General features: G+C 43.8%; 1 protein-coding gene across 1 annotated transcript in view; it reads left to right on the plus strand.

Moving 5' to 3' along the window:
* The window catches only part of LOC138284756 (uromodulin-like), a 95,382-nt gene extending 74,240 nt beyond the window's left edge, over positions 1-21,142 (plus strand). The window contains exons 7-11 of the mRNA XM_069223893.1: positions 5,927-6,172; positions 7,567-7,726; positions 13,284-13,353; positions 16,306-16,338; positions 18,926-21,142. Of these exons, the coding sequence (XP_069079994.1) occupies positions 5,927-6,172; positions 7,567-7,726; positions 13,284-13,353; positions 16,306-16,338; positions 18,926-18,987 (571 nt within the window). The 3' untranslated portion in view covers positions 18,988-21,142. The remainder of the gene's footprint in view (positions 1-5,926; positions 6,173-7,566; positions 7,727-13,283; positions 13,354-16,305; positions 16,339-18,925) is intronic.
* Positions 21,143-23,500: the final 2,358 nt, after the last annotated feature.

Below are 23,500 nucleotides of genomic sequence, written 5' to 3' on the forward strand. Positions count from 1 at the left end.
GGAACCTCTTGTCCCTACCATTGAAAAACACTGTAAGAACTGACTATAAGTACAGGGGAATTTTCCCCACAATTTGAACATTCTTGGAACTTGAAACTGGACACAGAACGCTGATGAATGGAGTCACCAGGGATCCACCTTGGAGTGCTGCTGTTGTGCTGATCTGTGACCTGGCTGGTCACTAGGAGGAACTACCACCATCTGCATCCCTTGTGCTGGCCTGTAGCTGGGTCCACCAACCCTGTGCTTCCTCTTGCTTTGGTTGCTCCCAGGGGCAGGGTGTTGTGGCCCCTCACCCCTGCCGACCCCTCTACCACTTTGCCCATAGCGCTTTCCAAAGGGTGCTCTTTTGTTTCTAAGGAAAAATCACCGCCGCAGCCCAGGCTGCAGATTTGACCTAAGCACTGTGAAAAGCGCTTTATTGGGAACCCTAAAAATCACTGCCGCAGCCCGGGCTTATCGGAGTACCCCTAGTGCTCTGCACGGCGCCTCTCCCCTGCCGGGAGTCACCGCCGCAACCCGGCTCCTGATGTGAAATCCAGCACGTCGGAGCTGCGCTGTCTTCGGTGCCCGCAGGGCACTTGTAAGTAAAGGAATAGGAGCAATCGCTCTCCTGTCGTACCCCCGGGGCGAGCTCGCTCTCCAGAGCGCCCCCGGGGCTCCAGCAGGCACCTGCTTCGGGTGCCTGCCCGCTGCCGTGAGCCGGAAAGGCTCATTACAAAACTCCTTTGTCGGGCAAGGGGAAGGAAGCCTCCTCAGAGGCTACCCCCACCCCACTAGGTCCACTGCATCGTGTGGGGCCCTGTCGTCGTCCCCTTCCGAGGAAGGGCCGGATGAGGCCCAGGGGGAAGCTCCCCCAGAGGACGCGGCCCCCAGGAGGGCCGACATTGAACCGGAAGAGCGGGTGGGGTGGAAGTCTCATCAGAGGCTCCCCGCGCCGCCAACGATCGACCCTGTGGGCATGTTTGTGGCCCACACCTTGGCTAGAGGGGCCCGTTTTGAATTTCAGAGAGGGTGTTGGCTACCCCTCTCCCCTACAGAACAGCATGTGGCCCCCGTTGAGCGCATAGGAGCGCCGGGGGCCCCCACTACGACCTTCCAGGCACTGGAGTGCCTTACACTGGGAATTAAGGTACTCTTGGGGTCACTGGAAGGGTGGGATGTTCTAGGGTGATCCTCTGAGAGAAACATTTTTATTTATGTCTTGCCATATGTTATGTCTTGCCATATGTTCAGTACTATTCCTTTTAGGGGTATTTAGAAATTATTCATGACAAGTGCATATACCTCTTATTGTAATTTCTTGACTACTGCTTATGTTGCAGAATCCTGAGTACTTACTTGTTCTAATGTGACAACTGCATATTCTTGCAGAGTATTAGTAACTTGTGTAATCTTCTGACAACTGCTAAGGTAGCAGGGTATTACTTACGTGTAATGTTGGTCTAACTATATTTTGTGCAATACATATTATTTTTACATAGCTCAGTGTTGTGTTTACTTTGTGGTGTATATTTTGCGTCACGTGTGTTGTGTGTTGTGCAAACGTTTTACACATTGCCTCCAGGTTAAGCCTGACTGCTCGTGCCAAGCTACCAAGGGGGTGAGCAGGGGTTATCTTGGACGTGTAACTCCCAATCCCTGACTAGAGTGGGTAAGTTCTGCCTGGCTGAGGTGCATACACTAGCCAACCAGAAACCCCATTTCTAACACCAAGCAACAGCTATAAAACGTGGACATACAAAACAACAGACCCCTGCCATTTTGGGGCCTGTGATAGATTGATTGGAGGGAGAGGTCCCTGACACTTAGCCTCTCAGAGCCATAGCATGGCCCCTTCAAAGATAAAGATCTACATTCTACATCCTCGGATGGATGGGGAGGACACTTTAGGGGAGACATCTGTGGATCAAAGAAGAACCCTTTGATCTACCCCTAACTTCAATGGCACACTTTAATATAACTAGGGGTACGATCCTTCAGCAAGGGAGAGTTGCATCTATTGTGATGAAGGACCAGTGTTGCTGGATTGCGTGGTGAGAACTGCCAGAGGAATTTGTTGTGGACAGGAGCATAACTGTCTGAGGAGTGGATCCACGCACCCTTCCTGTATTGTGGCTGAACTGAGCCGACTGCCTGCTCATGTGTCATTACCCGAGGTGTGCTCTCCAAGGGCAGGTTGGCTGTCCCCTCTTCTATGTGGAAGTCTCAGGGACATCAAAGACCTCCTGCAAGGGATTTACATCGTCTGCTGGTACCATCTGGAGATCGGTGCCCTCTTCTGTGCCTACATCATATGCTGGACTTCACCGGGGAGCAGCAGTGTGAGTGTGGATGAAGTATTGTGTCTGGAGACTGGAGTTACCTGGTGCAGAGCTTGCAAGAACTGCCCACACGTCAGGTGAGTGGCCTTTCATCATGCAGACCACTGCACACCGAGACATCTTGAAGTGAATTATTGTCTTTTCTTCCTCCATCCCATCTTGTTTCTGGGATCCTGCATGAAGTGTCTAGGACCAAGAATGGCCTAATACTAAGGGAGTGAGTTGATACAATCTATGGTTTGAGGTGGGGTGGGATAGTCAAAGCCGGTTGGTGGGTGGAGTGCAGTTTGGGATCTGGAGTGTTTGCAAACACAGTGCCATCCACTAGCTGGACAGCAAGGCACTGCATTAGGCTGCCCAGAGTTTGTGTGCATGAGTGTGTGTACACGAGCCGACTCATATCCATGGCACTGCCTGGTGATGCAGGGTGAATGTGCAGGAGTGAGTGTGTGTAAAAATGCGGGCAGCACTATGGTGTTGCTGGTCACATTCATCTGCCAGGGAAGTCCTGAGGTTGGCAATTACAATTTGCTAGTGTGGCATAGGCCGCAGTTCTATATGGAATTATACAGCCCTCGAATTTACATATTGCTGATAGCATTGGGAGCCTGGGTGCACCCTGAATTAAATGGTTACATCAGAGTTGGTAAACTATAGGGTGGGTCTTGTGCTGACAATGTTTGGCACCATATGAGGGTGCTGGAAAGGAACAAATCAATTTGTCGCTGGTGTTACTCACAGTTGGGCTGAATATTGTGAACACTACTTTTAAGTGTGATTTATGCCCAGGTTTCCATGCTACTAATACTGTGTTGACAATGTGCATGTTAAATACAATCTTTAAATACCTAAACGGTGTGTGAAGTCTTATTTGTGCCTCTCATCGGGGTTGTGTTGGGGAAGTGCTGTGCTGTTGCTTCACACATTCCCTCTGTGATAAGTCTGACTGCTCTGTGCCAAGCTACTCAATGGTGAGCACAGGTTGTACAGTGAGTATAATCACCCACCCCCAATGGGAGTGGTGAGATTCTTCTTGGCTGTGGCCTTTCCGCAGTAAACCACATAGCGCAGCTTCCAACTACACCTTAGTAAGTTACACCAAAAGTATGCAAGATGTTACGTCGATGTAAAGGGAACTCTGGACTATCCTTACAGGACTAAACATAGTGGTTTGAATAGGCTAGCATCTATTCTCTCAGTTCCTCTCTTTCGAAACCATTAGTAATTCATATTGTAATTGTAAATTCTATTTACATAGTGATTAATACCCCTGGTGAGGCATTGAATCGCTCTGCGGTGAGTAGCATGCTATTTTTGAACCCGAGGTTAGATGTAAATAGGTTCTAGATTAGTGGTATGTGCTTACGATGGTAGCAGGGAACTAGGGCAAAAGGTATCAAAGCAGCACTATAAATAGTTTTAGTTCAAAAAAGCGTGTGAAGTCACTTCTAATGTCGATAACATGTTTCCCAAGGTCAGAGATCTGGGCTTCACATATGAACACTCCCTGGTACAAGTGAGCAAAAGGGAAAGCATGTATTGTCTTTGGTAGTGTAGCCCTTGTAAGCACAATAGGTGCCCCGAGCATCGCATGTAGGTAGTGCAGGCTGGAAGTGACGAGACGCGGTCTGCTGTACTCCCAAGCAAACTGCTACCGAGACGTCTCCAGCGATTACCGGGATGTGTGTGGAATTACCATGTCACTTCCTAGTTTTACTGAATCAACAACTGGTAAATTCTGGAGACGGTAATGACGTGGAGTGGTAGCAAAAGTCCAGTATCCCGATTACGCAGCACTTTTATCACTCTGTTGCTCCTGAGGGGGTTAGTGTTTTTTCCACTGTGAGTAAGAAATGATCTAATAACATTTCTAAGTTCACATCTGTCTTTCATGGTTATTTTACTTATTTGGTGGAAAGTGCAGGCTCTCATGTCTTATTTTACTTTATATACTGTTATGTTGATTACATTCTAGCTAAAATGTGTTCAGGAAATCTACCTGCCCGTTTCTTTGTTTGTTTCGTTGCTGGAATTGACATCTCAGAAAAAAGCCTTCTCTCCACGGTGCTCGTGGTGCCATAGTGTACAGCATTCAAAGCCAGGGGACCAGAACATGTTCTTATTCTGCAACCCTCTATGGGTGTTACTGATTTCCCGACTGTTAGGTGCTGTAATAGCGCACTGTGGGTAAGGAATACTGCAAGAGTGACATTTTGCAGGAATACTGTTGCTGCACCATTCCGCTTCGTGTACCTCGAAACATACGTGGTTGCTCATGTTTTCACTCATCCAGAGGTGTGAGGAACACAAGGAGACCCACGTGTTGCCTGCAAACATTTCACTAGGTTTCACCTGGGGAAAATATGTGGGTTGTGGTAATTGCCACAAAATTTACAATCCTCAATCCGGAGTATACTCGTCTTTGAGCCCGCCTCGCCGCTTGCACGAGGGCTGTTTGAAATACAATAATCTCACGTGTGTTAATACCGAATGGAATATTACTGTAAGTCTCAAAATGAAACTCCTCAGGTATTAAGAGGTAGCTTGTAAAGTGAGCGGAAAAGTTTTAAGCAGGGAGATGTCAGGTTCTCCTCAGATGTGTAGTTTGAAAACAGTTTTAAAATTAAAACAGTTTGATAACTGCATTGCTTTAAAGTTGATTTGAAACATTAAAGTGTCCTAATCTTGGCTCAATTCATCATAGTGTCCTGACAATGGTTGAGTTTCACAGCACGTGATGTTTGCTCCCAAAAACTGTTCTAAACTGAAGGTTCAATGAAGTATGGCTGACTCTCTATTTGTAGTACACTCCAGAGACTACTTAACTTTGACCACCACTTCAGTTTAGGGTAACGAGAAGTAGACATCTTACTATCCTCCGGCCAAACAGAATTTCTACTGCACTCAGCATCTCCGTAATTGCAGAACATACTCAGAGCATCTGAATGTTGTCTTTACAGAGAGACCCCCCCCTATCGCCCCCACCCCTTTTCTCGACTATCAGTTATCTCAGGACATAGATGGAGGTGTCTGTGCTGTTATCCTTGCGGGGAGAGGCCTTCTCGTGCACCCATACATCCACCAGCCCATGGGGTATCTCAGGGCCTAGCTGGAGTGGCTGATGTTATCATCACAGGGAAAAACATGCCCCAATTCCTCTCCGAGACCATTGATTTCCTTGACAGAGAAAAAGTCCCATATTCATAGAAAGGCCGATCAGTTATCTCAGGACACAGCTAGGGGCTTGTGAATGTTATCTTTTGAGGGAAAAACCACATATCAATCTAGAGACCCACAATCTAGACAGACCCGATTTCTCAGGACATAGCTGTGTCAAGGGGCGCTTAGATGGTGTCTGCATAGGCAGAAAATGCCCAACCCAGCACAGTCCTACCAGTTCTTTCAGTGCATAACCAGGGCGGATGGTAGGGTCTCAGTGGTCTATACACTAGGAGAAGCTCTCCACCCATGTGCAGCATCACTAGATCTCCTATGGCGCAGCGGGAGGTGTCTCATTAATGTACCCCATGTTGGGTGAGAAGTGTGTAGGTTCTCACCTTCCATGCACTATTTACATCTCTATTCTCTCCTTTGTTTTGCAGTACACTTACACTGTCATTGGGAGAAGGTGCTGGTGTGGCCACCGTAACCATGGCTGCCTTTTGGGATCCATCATACACTGATCCCATAACAGCTAATCAAGAAATCAAGGTGGGACAAACCTTTTATTTTGGACTTGTAGCAACATTTAATGACGCTGACACCTTTGTTCTGAGAGCCGACAGCTGCTTCGCCACTCCAGTTAACGACCCCAACAGCCAAAACAGGGTGAATCTGATCACAGGAGGGTAAGATCATTGCAAAAGAAGGGGAGCATGCTCATCTACGAGAGGGGAGGGAGACAGGCGACTGGTAATAGGATGTGTAAAGACTAATTTCAGAACACCAGGAAGCGAAGTTAGGAGGTGACTGTCTCCAGAAGGCTCTTCTTAATCATCAGCAGATATTACTCTGTGTTCCATAGAAAAAGAGTATAGAGGGTAGGATCAGTGCACAGAGATCTTTTCTCTGAACCATCGTTGGCCGTAGTCTTTTCAAGGATCCCAGTCCCAGAACCAGGTAGGTTTATAAAGCTACAGTCCAGGAGCAGAGCCTGAAGCTCTACAGACTCAGGGGCTCTTAGTCTCAGGAGCAGATCATGAAGCTCTAAATGCTTAAGGTTTCTTAGTGCAAGGATTAGAGCCTGTGGCTCTAAAGACTCAGGGACCTTAGTCCCAGAGCAGAGCCCGTGTCTCTAAAGACTCAGGGGCCTTAGGCCCAGAACTGGGCCTGTAGCTCCAAAGTCTCAGGGTCTTAGCCCCAGAGCAGAACCCGTGGCTCTAAAGACTCAGGGGCCTTAGGCCCACAGCAGAACCAGTGACTCTGAAGTCTCATTGGTCTTAGTTCTAGGAGCAGAGCCTGTGGCTCCGAAGTCTCGATGTCTTACTTCTAACAGCAGTGCCTGTGGTTCGGATGGTTTACAGGGCGCTAGTTATAGAAGCATTGCTGATGAATATAGATGGTCAAGGGAGCAGAGCCAGTGGGAGCTGTAAATGTTGTGGGCTATAAGTTCCAGAGGCAGAACCAGGTAGACTTTGTCATAAGAGCAGAGCCCATGTCTCTGTCATTTGCAGAAATCAAGCCACAGAAGCCTCCAAAATGATCAGGTTTGAGTGCAAGGAGTACAGCCTGTGTTGGGATAGATCAACTTCACGTTTCTGGGCTTTGAATCATTGCAAGAGAAGAGCCACTGCAATCTCCTAGTGCTGTGTCCCAGGAGATGAAACTGGGATATCTGTAAATGAGCATGGGGCCTTTGGAGCTAGGTCATGTTGTTCTAGAGTTTCACAAACCTTTGTCTCAGGAGCAGAAAAATATGGCCTCTGGAGCTGTGCCAAGGGCCTCTGGAGTCACATAGAGTTCTTTCTCGATTTTAAGCCTGGTCCTTCTAGAAACTCATGGTTCTTTGTCCCAAAGTCTGATCCTAGGGCCTCTGGAGTTGAGCCTGAGACCTCTGGTATTGATCCTGGGGCCTCCGTAGTACCATAGTACTTTGTCCCAGGAGCTCTGGTCCAGAAGCTGAGCCTGGAGGCTCAGCAATGTCCTGGTGTTTGTCCAAGCTGAGGAGACCGGAAGTATAGGGTGATCAGGGCTCTGTGCCCATGACCTGTTAATGTGACTAACTGCGCTCTTTTTTTCTCAGCTGCTCTGCAGATCAGGGGGAGACCACACAGGTGCTGATGAATGGAGAGTCCATGAACGTCTTTTTCAGTGCAGAAGCATTTTCTTTTGACGGATTTTCCTCAGTGTACGTCTTCTGTAATGCGAGGCTGTGTGTGAAAGCAGGAGGGAACTGTACTGTGGTAAGTACGTAGGGTGCAGCAGGGGCGGGCGAGACATGGGTGGGAGTACCTACTTAAGGGCATGTAGGAACCGTTACAACTCTTAATCATCACAAACGTCGCCCACCTCAATCCCTAAGAGCTCTAAAAACAACTTATTTTGGGATGAGTAGTGGCCAAGGGTCTACTTTTTCAGGTACCTTCCTGGTGCCCGGAATCAAACGACATCGGTTGTTTTTAGTGAAGCCTTCCTGAGGACTGCTAAAGAGGCAGGACAGTAAATTTACGGCTAAGGTCGAGTCATTATGGAAATGAAAAGAGTGTTATGGTACACACACTTTGCTTAGCATGGGCAGGTGGCTACAGGTTATAGATTCTTGCACACTATTTAGCGGGCCTTGCAGTATTTTTATTCATCAGACTTTGACCCACAGCAAGAGGAAGAAAGGCAGAAAAGGACGAAAAAAGAGGAGGTGAAAGATAGAAAGCCATGCCAAAGCGAGAAACCAGGGGCGAGACATAAGGCGTAGAATGGCAAAAGAAGTTATCATGAGTTGGAATCAAGACTAGGTAACCTTATTATTTTGCAGATCCATCAACTTAGCAGCAGAAACTTCGAATTGACGCATTGCCGATTGCTGATGGACATCATTATTTGCTCCACCCAAGAAGGTATAGAGGCAGGCAAAATAGATAGATAACCGGAAGTGGTAATAGGTAGGGGATGCGAGAGGTAAGAATGCACCAGGTGCTTTATAAGGGGGTAGGCGTCTTGTGGCACTCTCTTTGTTCCCCCATTGCTGCGTCCCAGAGGGCGCCCCACAAAGCAGCCATTAGTTCCTCTTTTTGATGCGAAAATTGAATTATGGAGTCCACTTTCGATCAAGCAGGAGCATTTAATTTTAAGGTAAAACTGGCATTAAGCTCGGCCAGTGGGACCCTAACTAAATTTTGGGCCCCTGAGTTTATATTTGGTACTGAAGCTGAGCACTGTGAGGTGCAAAGCAGATAGAGAGTTTCTGGCTTTCACCACAGTCAGATTGCATGCAGGTAGTTGAAGAGTGGATTCAACATAGATCCCTATTACGAACGGCTGTGCTGACTCAGAGCAGACCCTAGCGTCTGTATTTTGTGTTTACAGCTTCCAAAGTGCAAACATTTTACTCAGAAATGTTCAGAGGAAGTGCCTGACATGCAGAAAGCAGCTTGAAAATAGTGAGCAGTTATTGTCTCTTTCTCTCTCTGCATCTGTGCGTTTCTACCTGAGCTCATGTCATAACTCAGAGAACTTCTGAGTTAAATGCCTGCAATTCAAATGCTGCAAAAGCGCAAGTGCTTCTGTTCGTGATAGGGCCCCACATATTTAGTGCTCCCAACTTAGAGAGTTATGATTTTGTGGGTTGTGTCATCAGTGTACCTGAGGACGGACAGTGCTGGGCACATCGTAGTCCCTATCCACACACTGCCTTTGCCCTTGGTACCTTGGGGACATTTTGAGCATTTTGTTCATTTTTGTGGTCATGTGGTACTCTGGTACTGCAGAAAAGACCGTGGATGCTCGGGGGGCCCCAACAGTAGTATGGATTGCGCAGACACAAAACATGTGCCTGCCTGATCCCAATATGGCGTTCCCTCTCTGTATAAGGGGATCACTTTCAATCAATCAAGCCATTATAAAGTGCGTCAAATAACTCATGAGGGACTCGAGGTGCTGGAGTTGTATGCTGCAGGCTGCTGCATGGCGGTATGATCATTCGAACATCCTGACCTTTAGTTCTCTTTAGAAATGCCGGAGTGATGGTGCAGCCCTGAGGTGTGCTAGAAGGACCTTCCTCTGCTTTTGGCTCGACAGATCTGTGGGGTGTCTGTGGTTGATGTATGCTGGTCCTTTCTTGTGTAGGCCTTGTAGGCGTGGGTGTACGAGGGAATCCTTTACCTTTGCACCCAACCACTATTGTCGAAGCAAGGTGAGGGGCAAAAAGGCCACCAGGAGGTTCAATGGTTGTGAATCACATAGGAGGGGGCATACTTTATTCCCCTTGAGAGCAACACTTGGAATGCACCCAGTGATCCCCAAGAATCCCCTGACAAGAGGTTGCAGTCACACACTACACTTACCTGTGTTCGGACACTCCTAAAAATGGGGCCGGGTCTGCTGACAGTGCAAATGCTAGTTTTTCAAATTGCAGCTTCTTTTTTTCTACTGATATGGTCTCTCCAGTGCAGGTGCAACCCGTCAGTGCTCAGGCCAGTGCTCGGGTGAGAACATTTTCTCTGCAATTGGGTGCACTATGCCAGTCTGTAATACTGCCCCAGAAATTAATCTATTATGGTCTTGAATAATTCGTTATCTGACACTAGTTGCAACTACTGGCTTGTTGCTAATAGTATAGCAAAACCCTGATTAGGGGAGGTTGGTACGTTGAGTTAATCCAAGCAAATCTATCAATAAATGGGAACACCTAAAAATAAACAAATTGATTTTTGACAATTATTGTGAACATGTAATCTCTTATACACCCATATGAAAAAAAATAATGTTTCTCCAGGAGGGTGGAATTTCAATTACCACAGAGTAATTTCGGTAATTCTGCATTACTCTTAACGTGGAATTGTTGATAATTACGCAATTACTTCTGCTTGTGTAATTTGGGGAAAAAAATCCTACAGCAAGAGCACATTTAGCAAGTGCAAGCAGCAGCTCGTGCTTCATGTTCTAGTGCATTTAGTGCTATTTCTTAGCGCAAAATGCATCCTGGCATTCATTTTGGATGCAAGGGCCCATTCTGCACTATAAAATAGTGCTAACTTCCAGGAGTAAGTTAGGGAAAAATCTTACCCCAAAAGCACATTTAAAGAGCACAAACGGCTGTGGGTGCTCATTATTTGTGTTCGGTTGCATTTAGTGGTATTTGTAGCACAAAATGCATCTCATGTTTATTTTGGATGAGAGGGGGAATTTCTATTCGAATAAAGGCAGAATATTTACATTAAGAAATAGTGCTAATTGCAGACTTACTCTTCTTGTGTAGTTCAGTGAAATTTTGGTATTCTTAGGTAATTCTGCTTGATTATGCTACTTGTAATTACGCAACTTATGCCCACCCCTGGTTATGATATGAACTCGTTCGCATTGCACGAACCTAGAACTGTGGTAAGGGACTGAAAAATGTTAAAATGTTGAGTGTTTTTTTAAAGTGTTGTTACTAAGGTGTTCTATTTTTCTTAGATTTTGGTTTGTTACCGTTATGCTGTTGAAATGATCACCTTATGGTAGGCACTTGACAATGTGATCTAAACGAACTCAGATCTTAAATGATGGTACTTGGTGATAAGTTTCACTTGAGTGTACACAATTCACTTTTTTCCTACTTGTAATGAATCAGTTTATTTACGATTCGTTTGTTCGTTTTTTCCAGAATATAGAATAGCTTGATTGAATATCTAAATGTACCCTAATACGTAAAGTGTTTCATCTTGCCGATTTATAGATCAGATAACTTTGATAGATGTTTGTTGTAATAAGGTATGTTTGTCTTAAGTTTGCAGTTTGACGTAGTGGCGAGAGTCGATCGCCCCCTTTTTCTTTTGTTGCCCATGGTGTGTGTCAGAGGTGAGACACACTTAACCTGGTCAGGAAATCTAGACACATACATAAAAGTTCAGCTAGATATATTAGCCAGTGAAGAATTTAGGAAAAAAATGAGTTAAGGGACACAAAGTTTTCATTTAGAACGAGTGCCTCTGAATGTCGGGCCTGTAAAATAATAGGGTTGCCTAGTCTCGAGTCTTCCCCATGTCTCTTTCTACCACCACCCTACACTTCCTGTCTCTTTGTCTTGCAGGTTCGTTTTCATCTCTTCTTTCTCCCTTTGTTTGGTTGTCCTGTCTTTCTCCTCTTCTTTCTCCCTCTCTTGCTTTGGATCAAAGTCTGATGATGGAAACTAACACTTAGCCATAAAGCGATTGCAGATGTCAATCATCTGAATTACCGGCACAAATTAGGCACTGCCACTACAGACCAAAGCAGTAGAATTTCATAATTTGGAATTGCATAATCTTACTATTTCATCACTGAAGATTGACATTGCCCTTTTAAACTTCAATAGGATTCTTCAGGAAATGTTGTTCGTGTATTATATTAAGATGTAACTGAGTACCCAATGTTAGATTAATTAACTAGGAGCTTGGAAAGCTTATTGGTGTAGTGTCGCTGCACCTGTTTCTCATAAGTAAACCAACACTGTTCTCTCCAGGAGGATCAAATGATAGAGTATGAATGTAAGATTGATAGTCGCTTTCATTGTGCCCTTCTACACGACAGTTGAAAGAATAAGATCAACGTTCTATACTACAAACGTGTAGTTATAGGAGCAAAAATAACATTGGAAACATTATATTCAGAAAGCAGTGTCAGAGTGCGTCTGGCCTTAAGGTGCAAAAGCATACAAGCCCAAGCATTCATAAATAGAGTTTAGCACAATAATGTCAGACCTACTTGCTTTGCCAAAGGTTTGAAAAAGGTAACAAATAAGGATTACTTTGTCTCTAGCGTGTACCTTGAGGATAAATGTTCGAATGTGCTAAACAGTATGCCGACTAGGTGTACTTTTCACATGTAATATAGTACCATATCTTTTCAAATAGAAGCACTTTCTGGAGGCAGAATGATACACCAGATAGCCAATAACATGAGGCGAAAGAGAAATACTCCCGTAGACGAAGCAAAAAATCCACTCTAGGCATATTGCATGGAATTGCTAACTAATGGTCCCACATATATCATAGGTATCAGGCCAGAGATAAATGAATAAATGATTTGAGAAAAGCCATAACAGAATCCATAGAAAGTAACAGTAGATCTTTTTTGAGAGTTCATTAAGATGACGAAATTTGTGTGTGTTAGCGAACTATACTTTCCTATTTAACACGCCGACGACCAATAAAGTGATCAATAAAGTGATTTCCTTTAACATTATATGTGTCTGAGCTAGTCCTTACATTTCTCTCATCTTTGCTCCCTTTCACTTCTGTGCTAAGGATGAGAAGATACGGTTCTGTTGTGATTGCTTCCTTTCCTCTTTACAGCCGGCTCTGCTGCCTCACTGGACCACTGCAGGAGTCTATATTTATCCCCAAGGTCACAGTTTCGAGTTGTGATGGTTTTTCTCCGCCCCCCATCCTTACAAGGTCGAGATACTAAGCCGAGTTGAGCTGGGTGTCAATAAACACCTGCTGTTCAGCACTAAGGCCCATATTTATGCCTTTTTAGCGCCACATTTGCGCCGCTTTTTTGACCAAAAGTAGCGCAAACTCACAAAATGCAGTTGTATTTTGGAAGTTTGCGCCGCTTTTGCGTCAAAAAATGACGCAAATGCTGCGCTAAAAAAGTATAAATATTGGCCTAAGTGTAAACGTACACTTTCGAAACAGATGTTATGTTGTGAGTATTAGAGGGGAAGGAGTGGTATTTCTCACCAGTTAGTTCCCTCTGTCAGTAAATAAAGAAGTCTGCGCCCTCTGCTGTCTTTAGTTTTTCTGACAGTACATAAGGTAATCGTCTTTCTTTCCCTTATAGTGCACCAGTGGTGTAGCAAGAACCGCAGGGGATTCCGAAAATATTGGTGTTGGTCCATACATTCTATCAGGTAACATGCGTTAAAAACTTGAAGTATAGTCAGGGCCACTGCAATTATGTCGCAGGGGAGGTCGAAATTGTGAGGCAGGGTTGAGTAAATTATTAAAAAAGGCAAATTGTGCAGCGTAATGCGGCATGTTTTAAGGGATAATTACGTCATGATTGTTATGCGTTAAAATTGGGAAAGGTTTCGCCTCATTGGTGTCATTTTAACACAGAAATGCAGTGTAATCAGCAGCTCAAAGGCAACCAGCAAAGGGCCTTCCGCCTCGCAGCAGCACGCGACAGCATGTTTAGTAACTTGGGCCCGTATTTGTACTTTTTTTGCGCCGCATTTGCGTCGTTTTTGACGCAAAAACGGCGCAAACTTGCAAAATGCCATTGTATTTTGTAGGTTTGCGCCGTTTTGCGTCAAAAAGCGGCGCAAATGCGGCGCTAAAAAAAGTATAAATACGGGACCTGATTCGTTTGAGCTAGAGACAATTTTTTATGTTAAAATCTGCACATTATGCAGCGGTGATTGTTAATGTGGCAAGTGCAGCAAATCCATAACTAAGCACAAAGCACCGCGTAATAGTTCAGTGCCCATGGATCTAGTGAACACATGCCTACCACATTTGCATCACAAGTATAGCTGAAAACCTATCATTGAAACAAGGGAACTACACATTACAGACCCACCTCAGAACCTGTCATGTGGCACAGTGTCACTGACCATTACAAGGCTAGCTCAGATCTGTTAGTGGAAAAAGCTGATAATATGTTACAGGCCCAGCACACACATATCACGGGTGTTATCAAGCTGCATATTACTAGCAGACATCAGGAAATGAGAAAAATAATTTAGAAGGATAAAAAGGCTTGACTTGAGCTTAAGCAGTGGTAATAAATCAGCGAACCACATCATTCGAATTTTAATGTTGTTCTCTATGCTGTTAGGAGCCTATTTATGAAAAAGTCACACAGTGCAGCACAGCAAGCCACCCTGCTGAGTTGCATGACAGGGAAAAGGGCAGGAATGTGCCGTATTAAAGACAATACAACACATTTCTGCCTTTTTCCGTGCTTTTGGCAGCCAATGCAGGCATGTAGGACTGTTTTTGTGCAGGAAGCGTCACCTTCCTGCACAAAAATAATTCTGACAGGCATATTCGCAAAAGTAATGAGAAGAAATATAGGTATTTCTCCTTGATACTCCTCACCCGGGGAGGCTAATCTTTTTGGCGCATTCCCAGGTCTACCAGCTCAGGTAAATCTAAGAATACGTCAAAAACCATAGGAGTTACATGGGAATACCCATGGAACACCTCCCTTGCACAGGGTAAGGCAACTCAGCTAATTGCGCTGCGTGGCCTTGCTCCAGGTTAATGGTGGCCTTGCCTGGCTTCTCAAAGCTGATTTAAGATTTGCGTTGCACTTGCATCACATTTTGGGCCAGATGTAGCAAAGGGTTTTTCCCATTCTGTGTCAATGGGAAAATGTGTTCGTACATATGGCCCTTTGTGTTGAAAAAGCCACGCAAACCGGCCCGTAAATAGGCCCTTGAGAGACCAACCATACATAAATCAGAACAGGCCGCATCCCTCATCACAAAAGACTGAGTCCAAACTAATCTATTAGAACCCGTCCCCTCCTGACGAAAAGAAAAATAACTCCACGACTGAAGAGATCAAAGTGTGATGGAAGGTCCGTATTTACTTATATTCCTATCATGAATAAGAACCTGGCTACAGAGCGCAGGTCCAGGTGTCATATCACAGAATATCACCCACAGAGCAGGTCGCTTCAAGATCTGTCACAGGATGGACCCTTACTGCACGTGATCAGTCGGCCTCAAACCAGTAATGGAACAGAATCTCACTGCACATGGCGGGCACGACTCAGGGCAAATCCAAGAGCAGGCTCTCATTCCAGACTTAGAGTTACATTCTCACTCGAGATTTAGAATTACATTCTTACTCGAGATTTAGAGTTACACTCACTTCAGATTTAGAGCTACATTCCCATTCCAGAATTAGAGTTGCAGTCTCATCGAGATTTAGACTTACATTCCCACTCCAGATTTAGAGATACATCCTCACTCCAGAATTTGTTACATTCTCACTCGAGAGTTAGAGTTACATTCTTACACGAGATTTAGAGTTACACTGTCACTCGAGATTTAGAGTTACATTCTCACTCCAGTTTTAGTTACAGGCCCACTCCAGAAATAGAGTTATGTTCTCACTTGAGATTTAGAGGTGCATTCTCACGCCATGTTAATTTAGTGGTACATTCTCACTTCAGATTTAGAGATACATTCTCACTACAAATTTAGAGTTACTGGAGGATTTCAACTAATGTAATTCTCTCGGCCATCACTTGCCATGAAGCTGGTCCTGATTCAGGATACAATCCATTGTTCCAACAGAGCCAAGAGGAGCAAGCAGGACAATCAGGGATGTGGCAAAAGTATGCAAAGCCTAAAATCTCCAACCACTGTCCAAGCTGTCTTTCTCTCCCCGTACATGTCTTGAACTCCAGCCTTAGGATGTGGGCCTCAATTTCCTTACGCTGATCAAACGCACCAGCTGAAGCCATTCGTTGCTAATGGGGAGAGTGAGACATTGCTAACTGTACGTAATTCTTTGAAAGCGTGTTACTCATTGAGGATATTCCCTCACTGCAGTCTTTGGCACATTGTATGCACATAATCTGTAGGTACTTGAACAGCTCTGGGTTGCCACCTTGGCTATGTTCTCATTCTACAAAACGCTAACAAGACATAAAACTACTATCCTAGTAAGAGGAGCAGGCAATGGAAACAAGGGTTCAAATGAAGGAGAGTGAAACAGAGGGAGGAAAAAGATGAAGAAGTGATGTGAGCACCTAAAATATTGTGGCTGTTTATCTTGCATGTTGTGCCAAGTTAAGGAAAGCCGAGCAGACCTTGATCATGCATATCTCACCTTCTCTTTTACAGAAATGCTTGATTCCAGTTTTGCTCCCCACACAGGTAATATGCACATTCTTTCATTGTCTCTTTATCTTAGGTTACTTTTTGGTCACTTGGGGCAAGGTTTCTCTATAGGAGTCTCTATGCTAGTTAGGGGTGGGGCAGTGGCCTTACACCTTCCTCTACACCAGTAGAATTGACTTGTTGGAGGTACTGAGCACTGTCCTTAGACCCGAGGCAGGCAAGGGTTTCTCAGTGACTTTATGCACCTCAGCTACGAGATCTCTCAGTGATTTTACAATGGACACCTTGCGCATCCCATTCTGCTGTTCTTCTAAATTCCCTTTTACTAGTTAGCCAATACCATATGCCATAGATGAGTTATAATAAGATAGTACTGTTGAGCTGTGATGATATAATGCTTCCTGCCAGATCCAGTTGCAAAGGTGAAAGGCAGGTCACAGAGCAGCTTACACAAAAAGAAGATTTTTTTTTAGATCTTCTCAGTTACCTTAGAGCACTCCAACTGCTAAATCTGTATGGTTCTGAGTGCGTAAATTCTGATCCTAACTATAATGTCCCTGTAACATTTGTTTTTTTTTGTGAATACATATTTAAGGTGCATAAGTAGAGTTAATAATAGTACATGTATACTTCCTCTACATGCAGTTACCTTTCGATACTTTGGCCCTCCATATTCTGTCCATAATGTTAATGTAATGCTAGTATACCATGAAATTCCTAGCCTCAGTGCTCAGTAGTACAGTTGAATTATGGAGAACATGATGGTATAATTTAGTAATAGTATGTTGCAACCTCGCAGCATCTCGTTCTTTAGTTCATGCCAACCCCCCTTGTATCAGGACGCTCACAATGGAACTCTAAAATTTACATTAGAGCCCCTAAACACATTGCTAATGCAGTTTGTTGAGTTACCACTTGCCTGACCAAGGCTCACCCCCAGAACCAGATTTAGGCTTCTGAGTTCTGACTTAGGGCCTGATTTAGAGTTTGGCAGATGGGTTATTCCATCACAAATGTGATGGATATCCTATCCGCCATATTACAGTTTCCATCAGATATAATGAAATTACAATACTGTGGATGGGATATCTGTCACCTTTGTGATGGAGTAGCCCGTCTGACAAACTCTAAATCAGGCTGTTAGTAGTGCTCTGATGAGACTCCATACATTAATCTTTTCTTTGTATCTTTTTCCCCTGTACCCTCTTACGCCTTAACTCAAAAGGAACTATGACCCTTGGCAACACCACAAAGCCAAATCCTAGTAATTTCAGAGAGTTCCTGAACACCTAACCATGGCCCTGCAAAAAATATTTCAACCTCCTTTGGGTACCTCATCTGGCATTGCTCCATACCAATAACAAGAAATATACCGCTGTCCACACTAATGTGGGGCCTTCCCAGTCTTAGTTCAACAGATTCTCTTGATATTTGGTAGCAATTTAGTAATGTGCTCCACCATTCCCAAAAACAATGTATAAATTATTAACTCCCAATACCTCCCATTTAGTGCTTTACCCTAAATGTTTGTATGACAAAAATAATTCAAGAAATCCCATGTGGTAATATTTATCACTAAACCTGAACCACAGAATATGTTGTGTCTCATATTTAAGGGAAAATACACTTCACAGGCAGTGTGAAATACTAGCACTAAGCATGAGCTCGGACAACAACATATAATCCATCTGTGAACGTTTTACAGTACCCTATATATATTCAATGGTATGCTTCTGTAGGTTTAACAAATGGACCTAAACCATGCTTCACAGCACCATAAAGCACTAGACCATAGCTCCCTAGTGGTCATGAGTGTTGTATGCCAATATATCAAGGTCAGTATTATCGTTCTACAGTAATATTGCATCCACTACATCGTTTATTGCTACATCATGATAATTATATAATTCTTATTCTTACCTCCATATCTACTTAAATAGACTTAACTTGCGATACAGTGGTATCGCAAGGTAAGGATGCAATATTTTTGTCATGCAATATATTGCAAGAGATAAAGTACTATAGTCATGGCCAGCATACTGCCGATATATTCAGGCGTTACATACCATTCAACAACCAACCCTACTATACCACTGACTATACCCACAGCACGGGATCACTGATCTTCTTTCTCATATCAGACACTGTGCATTCAGCCAATCACTGCATGCATCATTGACGCTGTGGATCGGGCTTTCGGCGTGAATAAAACACTTGCCCTTTTGTGCTGCCATAGGTCTTCTAACTTCGTGGGAAACGGTTTACCTCCTAATTTCTAAGCACTGTTATCAAAGAAGCGTCTCTCTGCTGTTGAAAGTGTGACATTTCTCATGCTAGCTTACACCTCATTAACTTGCAGAAGCCCTGATTCCCTTTTTTGCCCTCAAATATTCCTGAAGGACCTCACCATCTGTATGTAACACTACACATATGTCTTGCTATGAAAGGCATCAACTGAGGATTTAGGATTGTATTTTCTCTCTCTATCCTTATTTTCTACAGAAAGGACACTGTTTTGTTGCATGCAATGTTGTAGGTATTATAATGCAAGTTCTTGTGGAGTCTAATGAATATGAACAGCTACCTCGGAAGAATGAATTCTTCTCTCCTCCTTTGCTTCCAGTTGTCTCCTGGACTGTGCTGGTGAGCTCCTTGATCGCGCTGCTGAGCCTCCGGCTGATGTAGTGACCTGATGAAGAGTCTAGACTCATCCACTTGGCTATAAACCAGTTTCGTCATTTTGGGGATAGGGGGTGGGGATTTGCTATTTTCTGCACCATTATGCCAGATCTTGTACCACATCATGTACCTGTTCCCTGAGGATGACGGGCGGTCCACTGATATCAGTGCACATTGTGTTAATAGAACCAGAATCAGAGATATGGTGATATGATATAGAAAGAAGACAAAGTTAGAGCATAACCAGCAGAAGAGGAGGATTATGGCGTAGTGATGAAATGGACAGGCAGCAATCCTGATGACATATGGTGTTGTTTTGGGTACTGAGGAGAGAGGCATGGAGAACTGCGGGGTCAGCAGTGAAGGATCGGCTGAGGCAAAGGGAGGGCAAACATTTCATGGTCTGTCATTCTGAGTCAAGGTTTGTCACATCTTCGGGTTGTCCCAGTCTATGTCTTTGCCACTTCCCAGGACTTGTAACACAATGTTACCACAAATCCTCTCTCAGACTTTGTCGAAGTCTGTGTAGAAGCTGCCACAATCCATATAATGGTTGGAATGGGCTTCTTCAGTGTTTTTCATTGACACATTTCACAGTATGTCACTGCCTGTCTCAGGAATTTCCACTGTCAGTGTCAGGTTTTGCCAATGTCTACGTTGACACTACCACAGGAAATTAATGGGCAATTACACTCAGACACACCTCACGGATGCTCAGCTTGTGACAATATTTGACTGAGGGGAGAGTAGATCATAGTTGCCTTATAATGTCTCCTTATGAGGTTGGTGGTAAAAACTGGCAAACATATTACAAGCCCAAATTACACTTGTCAGACGTTGTTTCTGCATTTTGGCATCTGCCTTACTAAGCGCTGGTAAAAAGAAAAAAGTGAACCGTTTTTTAAAAAATTATATATGACAAGTGATCACAGTTAATCATCACACTCATAATCGGCGCAGTGGTAACACTGAGAATAACCACAATGGGTCTTATTCACAAGCGGATTGCGCCACCGGTGCGTCACTTTTTGTGACACACTGGTGGTGCAGGCTGTAGGCCCATATCTAGAAGGCCACGCAAAGCCATTTTGCATGGCTTTCATGGCCTTGTAGATATGGTGTAAGGCAACGCAGCGCAAGTCACTGAGTTGCAATCCTTTGTGTCAAAGAGACTTTCCATGGGTGTTGCTTTCGGTGTCCCCACGCAGCACACATAGATTTTGACGCATTGCGAGATTCACAATATTTTGTAAACCTGGGAATGTGTCAAAAGAATGCACCTCTCCAGGGGAGGTGTAAGGGAGGTGCAACGAGGAGAAATAACATTATTTCTCCTCGTTTTTTCCCCTGTTTAGGTGTGATTGTTTCTGTGCAGGAAGGCCTCTCCTCCCTCAAAAAAAAAACAATCATTCCTACAGTACAGACACCCTTGCACCATGGTGCAAGGATGCCTTCATTGGCATATGACAGCCAATTGTGCACCAGCACAGAGAAAAAGGAAAGGAATGCGCTGTATCGCATAGATGCAGCGCATTCCTGTCCTTTTCTTGTGATGCAAGGTAGCGCGGGAAGAATTCTTGCGGCGCTGCTCCAAACCCTTGTAAATGAGGCCCAGTGTGTGCCTGCTTTTAGCATTACTCTGGTCATATATAATGCATTGAGGATGTGATTACAAAATGGCGGCCAATCCTTACTCCTGTTATCACCTGAAATGGGATTACCAGTCACACGCATTATTCACCTGGAGAGAGTTTGCTGCAGTAGCATGCTCTTTTGTATGTTGCACACAATTCCTGTATGCGCACCTTCGGTTAGATGAAAATATACACAAATTGCACATTATTTCCCATTCTGGGGAGTGACCTCTTTATCAAGTGCAAATTGTGTTGTGCTAATCACTACAACCCGTAGTAGCTGTATTTAGCTGGTGCACAATTCGCATAAATCATATAATTAGAGCCTTAGTCTCCTGCACATACTCAGGTTCCTGGCTTTGCTATAAACATTCTGTCTCTCTAATATTGCTGTATCGCCTTCCCACCTTGGGTGTAGCTTTATGGTTCGGTACAGTTCTGGGCTGTGGCGGTCTTCAATTCTGCACTTGTAGTGTAATCATATTGCTTGACTTGTGCCAAATAAATATATTTTCATTATCAGCAAATTCTCTTGTGGACTGACTGTATGCAACGTTATTCGTGTTTTATGCTATGGTCTGTAGATGGAGGGTGTGGGACTCAAAGGATGTGAAACTGGACATACGGCAGCAAGAAGCAAAGTAACAACCACAAATGGTAGATAGGGTGTTAACAGAAGTCGGAAAGAGATGCTACTGAATGTTATGTTATAGTACGTCAGACACGTCCACATAGTGTACATTCTGTCAATAGTGCCATCTTGCAGCACCATTGACGTCCGATCCCTTCTTGCCCCGATATTGGGTTTTCTGAAATAGGGCATGATTTAGAGTTTATCAGATGAGGCAGTCTGCCACAACCATGGCAAACATTCCATCCCCTATATTACAAGTGTCAGAGGACATGATGTATTTGTAGTGCGGCTGACGAGTTCTCCTTCGCGTTTGCGATGGAGCATTCTATCTGCTAAACTCTAAATCGTGCCACAGACAGGAGTGCATAATAATGTCATGGAGATGGAAAGGCTGCGTTGTATTTTAAGTGCAAGGAAGAAAATGTTTTTTTGAGGACGGGAAGGACAGATCCTCACACGTGTGTTACTTGAATATAATTATTCTAATCTCGTCTGAGGTAAGTGTTCCACCCCAAATATTGTCAACAAAAATATCGCTCCACTGGAGTTAAAATAATAAATCTAGTTAGACGATGTTTTTTTAAGTTATATTTAACACACAATATTTAAAGCAGACCTAATTTCTGTTTACAATATTCTGACATATAACCATCAGACCTGTTTACAGTAGCAGCAAACAGTATCAGCTGAATATTAAGAATACCAAAGGAGAGGTGTGAAGAGATTTGAAGGGAAGGTCATTAATGAGGCAGAGAAATAGATTTCTGAGATGTTAATTGACAGATTTTGTTTATTAAAACCCACAGAGGCAGGTTGGTAGAGAGGTGAGAAGGGGCAGACAATATATATTCAGAAGAGAGCATTAGCTGATTAGAGAGGCGGAAGGGGCAGACACTGTAAACTTCGCACTCAGAGGTTAAAATGGCTTGAGACGAAGAAAATCTGTAGAAAAGAGAGGGTATCTCTTGAGGTGAATGCTAAATATGTGACTGCTGAACTAACATGGTGGGCCCTTTCTGGTAATTTCTTTCATATAGACTATTTAATTTCCAGCATGAACAGGTTGTAGATGATGTATAGTCTGTTCAGTTACAGTACAAATCAATCATATTAACGACAGCTAAAGCTGAATAATCCCAACATGAAGGAGTTTCTCTGAGTCTCTCAAAAGACCTTTAGTGTTGGTTTGATCAGAGCCTGATGACAATTTTGCCACTCCTGCATTTTTCAGTGGGCCTGAGGGTAGGCACTTCAGTGAGAGCTGGATGGACTGCCATTCTAGTCTCATCCTCCTGCAGTGTGGGACTTATATACACATTTTTGCAAGGTCTAATTTTGTTTTCCAGTCTGGTAATGATCTTGAAAATATTTGGAGTCACCATTCTTCTTAACACACATGGCACCACAACAATCTAAAACTGCTTAAAATGTTTCCACTTGTATTCTAAATAATGTCACATGACGTGTAATTATAAAGGGATGTGTGTCCATGTGGCTGTTTTACATTTCAAACCCATCAACTAACCAGTGGTGAATCAAACCCATCAACTAACTTGTTGTGAACCTCCCTGACATACTGTCACTAATATTTCTAAATAGACTACACAATATATTCTTGTAGAAGAATATAGAAGAATCTAGAGTGGTGTGAACTGCCATATGCTGTGCATTAATGAGAAAGTGGATATTAAGGGTATAAATATTAAGATTAGACTTACATAGGATGAGTGTTAAAAGATGGAGTTTGCATAACTGGTAAGCTAATAAATCAGAAGATGAGCATTGAGGAGGCTGAAGGTGCTGTTAATGTATGTTAAGGCAGCAGAAACAGGCGGCAGGTATTAGAGAGGTGGGAATGCGCATAACATAAGGTGAGAAAATAGGTTATGTCACTGCATTAAACAATACCTCAGAGGAAATGAAAGGACGGCCTTGTAGAATGGTTCAAAGCCACAACAACATGACTGTGCATCACCTGTAAGCAGAGTTAAAATCTGTGAGAAGAGTGAGCAGCAAGACTTTTATATGCACATCTACTGTACTGTACTATACATCCACTGAACTCCACAGTCACAGCAGGTGAAAAAATTAATTTTGAAGTCAGAATTTGCACATGCTATCCATTTGTAAGTAGGCTTTTGTGGATATATGTCTCATCATTTTGACTTGATCCCCTCCTCGATATATATCTGCCCAGCAAATTCTTAAGGTTCAATGAAGCATCTGTGGTTTTAATTAACCTCAGTTTGAC

The sequence above is a fragment of the Pleurodeles waltl genome, chromosome 3_1 (genome assembly GCF_031143425.1).
Source record: "Pleurodeles waltl isolate 20211129_DDA chromosome 3_1, aPleWal1.hap1.20221129, whole genome shotgun sequence".
In the NCBI taxonomy this organism is placed as follows: domain Eukaryota; kingdom Metazoa; phylum Chordata; class Amphibia; order Caudata; family Salamandridae; genus Pleurodeles; species Pleurodeles waltl.